Raw genomic sequence first — 6,388 nt, 5'->3', positions numbered from 1 at the left:
TACATACTGTATGCACTAGACTTTTGCATGACTAGCAGTGCAGTAGGTTTATTTCCACCAGCATCTCTCCAAACACATGAGTAACGTGTTGCACTATGATGTTACAACAGCTACAACATCACTAGTCGACAGTAATGTTTCAGCTCCATTATCATCTATGGGACCACCATTGTGTACAAAGTCCATGGTTGATGGAAATGTCGTTATGCGGTGCATGACTATATGTTATAGATTATGTGAGGGTAATTGGGTTCCAAGTTCCAGGTCAAGAAATGTTTGGACCTCAACTCCTTTGCTAGCAAATTAGACCCTTACAGTAGCTAGTTCCCAGGGAAGTCCCCTGAAATACTCTAAGGGCCTGAATCACTGCTGAGCCAGACAGCATGTAGGAAAAGGCTCCCGGGTCTCATGTGAAGCTGGAGGGGTGCCTGCCCTGCCTAAGAGACCCATTCATCCCATCCAGCTGAGACCTTGGTGGACCCAGGACAGCTTAGCATGCTGGCAGTCAGGGACAGGAGAGCCAGAGACCGCAAGGTCCCATTCAGCCTCTGTGCGATTCAGGCCCAGTTGGGTCTCTGGTGCTAGGACTAGGTGATTTCAGAGGGAGATGGGAATTGGCACATGGGCAGCAGCCCATGGCAATGGCAGAAACAACCTCGGGGCTGGAAACAGAAGCTGTAATTACAGGAGAAAACACCCACAACCAATTCCAAAAGATGGCCCTTTTGCTCCCTAGAACCAGGGAAGGCAAGTAAGGGGAGGCATGCTATCCTGGTAAAAACAGGGCAGCATGAAAAATGCTGTGCAGTCAGGCTGAAAATTAAACAGATGTGAGTTTCTTTAATGCAAAAGTTTAATTATTCTGACGTTTTCCATAACTTAATCTGAGCCATTGCTTCAGCTTTAATTATGCATAATGAAATGGATTATTTACAGTAACTCACATGTCAGGAAAAACTGAGAGGTGAGAATTAGTAGCTTGGCAACTGTTGTTTATTTCTCTTTTTATTTGGCCAATGTATATTGAGTATCTACTATGTTTCGGCCCTTGCTAGGGTCCTATTAGGAAAAAATAGTGTAGCACATTCCTGTAATATCAACACTTGGGGAGGCCGAGGTGGGAGAATCACTTGAGCCCGGAAGTTTGAGACCAGTTTGGGCAACATAGGGAGACCTCCTCTCTACAAAAATAATTTAAAAATTAGCCTGGTGTGGTGGTGCATGGCTGTGGTCCCAGCTACTCCAGAGGCTGAGGTGGGAGGATTGCTTGAGCCCAGGAGACTGAGGCTGTAATGAGCTATGATCACACTGTTACACTCCAGCCTGGGAGACAGAGTAAGAGTGAGATTCTGTCTCCAAAAAAAAAAAAAAAAAAACCACACACACACACACACACAAAAAGTATTTTTAAAATACATAGTATGGGCCAGTTTCTTTCACTTCTTTCTCTTGTGTATTGCTTGAGATGATACTGTGTAGCAGGTATTATTTTCCCTGATTTACATAAGTGAGTGGAACTGAGATTCTGAAAGGTTAGGTAAATTGCCTAAGGTCACACAGCAAAACTCCATTTTGTTTTGTTTTTTATTACCATCTATGTACTTCAAACAGAGAACTATAGACTAACTTTCCTAATCTTACTACCTTTCCTTCATGCTTTATACAGGAAAAGTCAACTTTTCTTAAGGGAAACGTTGTTATTTTGAGGCACTTGGTGAGTGTGGACTTTTAAGGTGAACTCTGAGCTGACCAGGACTGGCTGATTGGTCTTTTGGGTACCATGCAGTCACAGAAGCAGGTAATCAAAGAACAAACAGTCCTGTGGTGTTTGGAGTCCCTCCTGGCTACCATCAAAGCCTCTGTTTGATTTCTTACATGGCAACAAAACCAGGAGAAGCTGAGTGGCGTCTGGAATAAACTTTGGGTGTAGACAGGATTCAGGCTGTGGCTAATGTGCTGGAAGCACACACAGTTATGACCATCAAGTATGCAAGAAGCAATCATTCTCCTGGCTCTCCTGGGTGCCATGTCAGGTGGGAACTCAATTTTGCTTTGGAACCTTGCTTGCCTACTTGGTCTTCATAATACCATTGTATGACAATGTCCCCCAAAAAGGAAATTGCCCCTGGGAGGCTTGTTCAACTGAGGGCTTAGCTGCAATAATGAATGAGGTGATGCAGTTCTAGGGAGCCCTGGGGGACCAGGTAGGAGCCCTGGAGAAGAGAGATGCTTAAAGAGCCTAATCTAATCTATGTTGGTGTAGACTTCACTTTCCCTCTTGGGTTAACTGGCCTGCATTTGGTAGTCCTCCTGAGATCTAAGCTTGGGAAAATAGTGTTGGTAGCAGAGCTTTGTGTGTATGTCAAGTGAGTCTTTGTGGAGATTCTGGCCCTTCTCTGGAGCCTCGTAGGGCAACTTGAGGTTGACAAGCGATCCTGTGAGGAAAGTGAATAACTGAGGGGGTGTTTTCCTCTTGAACAAAGAAAATACCATCTGATAGAAGGGCCAAAGACTCAATCTAGTGATCCTTTTACTCCCTCTTCCTCATTCAAGGGCATCAAGAATCTTAGATGATTTTTTTTATGTCAGCTTGGATTATTGAAATTGAGCTTTTAAAATTAAATGTTATTTCTGAATAGGTAGTATATGCATAATGTATAGAATTTAATTACGTTAAATTTGCAAATTAATTTAGGGATAATTTACATCTTTGATGAATTATGTAGTAAAATACTTAGAAGAGTGTCTGAGTACATAGCAAATGCTTAGTAAGTGTTAGTGAGTATTATTGATGATCTTGAGTCTTCCTAATCCAAGAACAGGGTTCTAGATACTTGTTTGAGTCTTCATTTGTTTTTCTTAGGAGTATTTTGAGGTTTCCTTCATGGAGATTTGGCACATTCTGATTATGGTTATTTCTAGTTCTTTTACTTTTTCTTTTTTTACATTTGTAAATGGAATCTCTTCTTCCCTACATCTTTCATCTGGTTATTGTATGACATATGGAAATCTATTAACAAATGATCTTACTATTTGGCATGGTTTTTCAGGTGATTCTCATGAATTTTCTACATTTGCAAAAATGAACATTTATATTCTTCTTCCCCTATTTCTATAGCTCCTATTTTTTTCTTGTCTAACTGCCAGGCCTGGACATTCTGATCATTATTAAATAATGACAAGAGTGTAAATTCCTGTCTTGTTTCCCATTAAGCATGATGTTAACTTTTGGTGTGGGAGAGAAATGTTTTATACGTTAAGGAGGTGGCTTTTATTCTTGTTAATATAAGAATATTATTTATTTCTAAATAAAAATATAATAAATAAAACTAAATGTAAGAATATTTGAGTACTTATTTCTAAATAAAAATGGATTTTTAAGTCAAACGCTTTTTCAAGATCTATGAAAATGACCATTTAATTTTCCTCTTCGATATGCTCATAAGATAAATAAATAACTGGGTTTCCTAATATTGAACCCGCTTCTATCTTGGGCTTTTCAACTCAGCAGAGGGCAGGATAACCTGTGAATGTGAAGTGGGCCATAAGCAGGTCAGACTGTCACCTGAAGTAAACATTTCAGATTTCCCCCAGAAATATGGGCTTTTAGGGCCATAATCATTTGAGTCGAGGTGAGTTTTATTGTCACTGGGGAAAGAGTGAGGTTAGGAAGAATCCAATTTATTACACTGAACACTATCATTTGGAACTTTATCAGAAGTGTGAAAGGGATAGATCACAAAGGTTTGCAAGAAATACTTGAGATTTCTTATTTAAAACACACAATAGAATCCCTTAGGTCAAATCTTATTTTTTGGAAGGGCTGCTGTGACACAAACTGTTTCTCTCTCATCTTCTTTTGTGAGTCTGAGAACCTGGTCATTACCCTCACACTCCAACACCTGGGCTACAGAGGATTCTAGCGGGGCAGCCACATCAGCATCCCTTCAGGGTATTGGAAGCAGGCATTACTATAATAATCTCAAATAAAGTAACATACAGTAAAAAATTAGCCGGGCATGAAGGTGGGTGCCTATAATCCTAGCTACTCAGGAGGCCGAGGCAGGAGAATTGCTTGAACCCGGGAGGTAGAGGTTACAGTGAGCTGAGATTGCACCATTGCACCCCAGCCTGGGCAACAGAGCAAGACTCCATCTCAAATAAATAAATAAATAAATAAATAAATAAATAAATAAAGTGATATAAAGTATCCTCTTTCCTTTCATGGGGTCTATCTCCTATGCTTCCTTCAAGGCCCAACTGAAGCCCCATCCCTTCCATGGCGCCTTCCTAGATTGACCTAGCTCTTGGGGAGTGCTCCTGCTGTTGCACCCTGGAGCTCCTCCTGCCTGCACATGGACTGCATGCCAAGAGTTCAGTCCAGCACCTAACACAGATTCAGTGCTCAGCTAAAAGTGGCATGAGCTATCATACTGTAATTCATCTGTTATATGGCCATTTCTGCCTCTTCAACAAGAATGGCAGCCCTGCAATAACAGATTTCATATATCTTATTGCTCATTGTCCCTCTGTGCCACATATCTAGAGGGTATCCAAAACATAGTTGCTGTTTTTATTTTCATACTTTTTGAGTCTGGTATGGTTTTTCCCCACATTTACTGATACACCCCAAATGTAGAGCTTTAGATCTTTTTCCTACTTGATATTGACATTTAAATTAGCTTCTGTCCTGTCCAGCTCCTATGAAGATGAATTTCCCTTTGTGAAGCTAGAGTGCCCATTCCGCCAACAGCTTACAAAGGGAGGCTCTACAAGAACACAAACTAGACAAAACTCGCAACTGCCCCAGTGTGAAGAGTTGAGACAAAGCAGTATTTTGGCTCCATCAGTCCCAAAGGATCACGTGTGAGTCCCAGAAGACGAAGGACCTAGAGAAGGACCCTTGGTATTTTTAAATCCACTGCATGCGGAAGCTGTCTATGTTTTGAAGAAGCATCCAAGGAACCAGCTTTTGTATTACCCTCCTGGAAATGAAAAATGCCAGGGTATTTAATGAAAGAAGAGATCCTTGGGAACTAGAAGATTCGCATGGACATGAAAAGGTACCAAACCCATTGAACTGAGTTTGTCCACAAGCTCTGGGCAAGAGGCAATCACAGCTTTCTTCAGCTCATCATCTGTACCTGCTAGCCAGGGTTCTCTGCTAGCCAGTGTTGGGAAATCAAAGGCCTGAGACTTAGTTTCTTATTCTTGGGAATTAAAGTGTAAATGCTTCTCAATGCTCTTATATATGAAAAGGCTGGAAGATGCAATCCATTTCTAGAAAGTCTTTCTATCAGCCAATTAACCCTATATATAGGACCCAAAGAATGTTGCAAGAGGTTTCTACTTTTTCCATCATGTCACTTTCCTGTCCAGAGTCACCTCAGAAGAACAAAAGACAGTCCCTTCTCTCAGCTTTTCCTTGCCCATGGCAACCTCACCCCCAGCCCAAGCAGTCAGTCAGTCACTGGAATCCATCCACTTTCGCCTCTGTGTAGTTGGAAGAGATTTGAAAGAAACAAGCCTTTCTCAGGCCCATCCCATAGTGATGTTCTAAGATAAACACATCTGTTTCTTGCCAATTATGACCTAGCTTGTACAAAATTAATCGCGGTTTTGGTAAAAAACACAATTCCTTTTACACCAACCTAATATAACGTACAGAATCACTAATTGGATCACCTTTTCTTCTATGTCCTATAAAAGGCTCTTTTCTGTTAATCTTGCTTGGCCTGGATTGTCCCTTGTTCCCCCCCAAAAAGGGGATGGGTGAACATCCCATTCAGGAAGGCGTATATATTGTGGAAATTAAAGAAATAGGAAAAAGTTGCATATGTTGAAACAACATTTGACAATGCTCTATAGTTTACTGAGCATATGCATTTTCTTCTCTTTCTTTCTCTCTTTTTTTTTTTCTTGAGACGGAGTCTTGCTCTGTTGCCCAGACTGGAGTGCAGTGGCGCAATCTGGGCTCACTACAATCTCCACCTCCTGGTTCAAGTGATTCTCCTGCCTCAGCCTCCCAAGTAGCTGGGATTACAGGCAGCTGCCACTACACACTGCTAATTTTTGTATTTTTAGTAAGGTGGGGTTTCACCATGTTGGCCAGGCTAGTCTCAAACTCCTGACCTCAGGTGATCCACCCGGTTCAGCCTCCCAAAGTGCTGGGATTACAGGCATGAGCCACCGTGCCCAGCCGAGCATATGCATTTTCTTATGTGGTATCTGTGCTGTAAGAATGAGTTTCCATAGGCCTGATATTAGCCTGAACTTTTCTGCTGAAGTTCTTGCATCACACTAATCCCTGGTCAAGGCATGAAGCATGCTGATTAATAGTGTTGCTTTGTAACCATGGGTTCTAGGAGTTTCTGAATGGTTTGTAGCA

General features: G+C 41.5%; 1 protein-coding gene across 1 annotated transcript in view; it reads left to right on the top strand.

Moving 5' to 3' along the window:
* The first annotated feature begins 1,987 nt into the window (after positions 1 to 1,987).
* CDHR3 (cadherin related family member 3) overlaps positions 1,988 to 6,388 on the top strand; it is a 68,291-nt gene continuing 63,890 nt past the window's right edge. The window contains 1 exon segment of the mRNA XM_033195031.1: positions 1,988 to 2,033. Within this exon segment, the coding sequence (XP_033050922.1) occupies positions 1,988 to 2,033 (46 nt within the window).

This window comes from Trachypithecus francoisi, unplaced genomic scaffold (genome assembly GCF_009764315.1).
Source record: "Trachypithecus francoisi isolate TF-2019V2 unplaced genomic scaffold, Tfra_2.0 Lachesis_group4, whole genome shotgun sequence".
NCBI lineage: Eukaryota > Metazoa > Chordata > Mammalia > Primates > Cercopithecidae > Trachypithecus > Trachypithecus francoisi.
The sequence above is the reverse complement of the archived record's forward strand: the minus strand, read 5'-3'. Positions and strand labels throughout refer to the sequence as shown.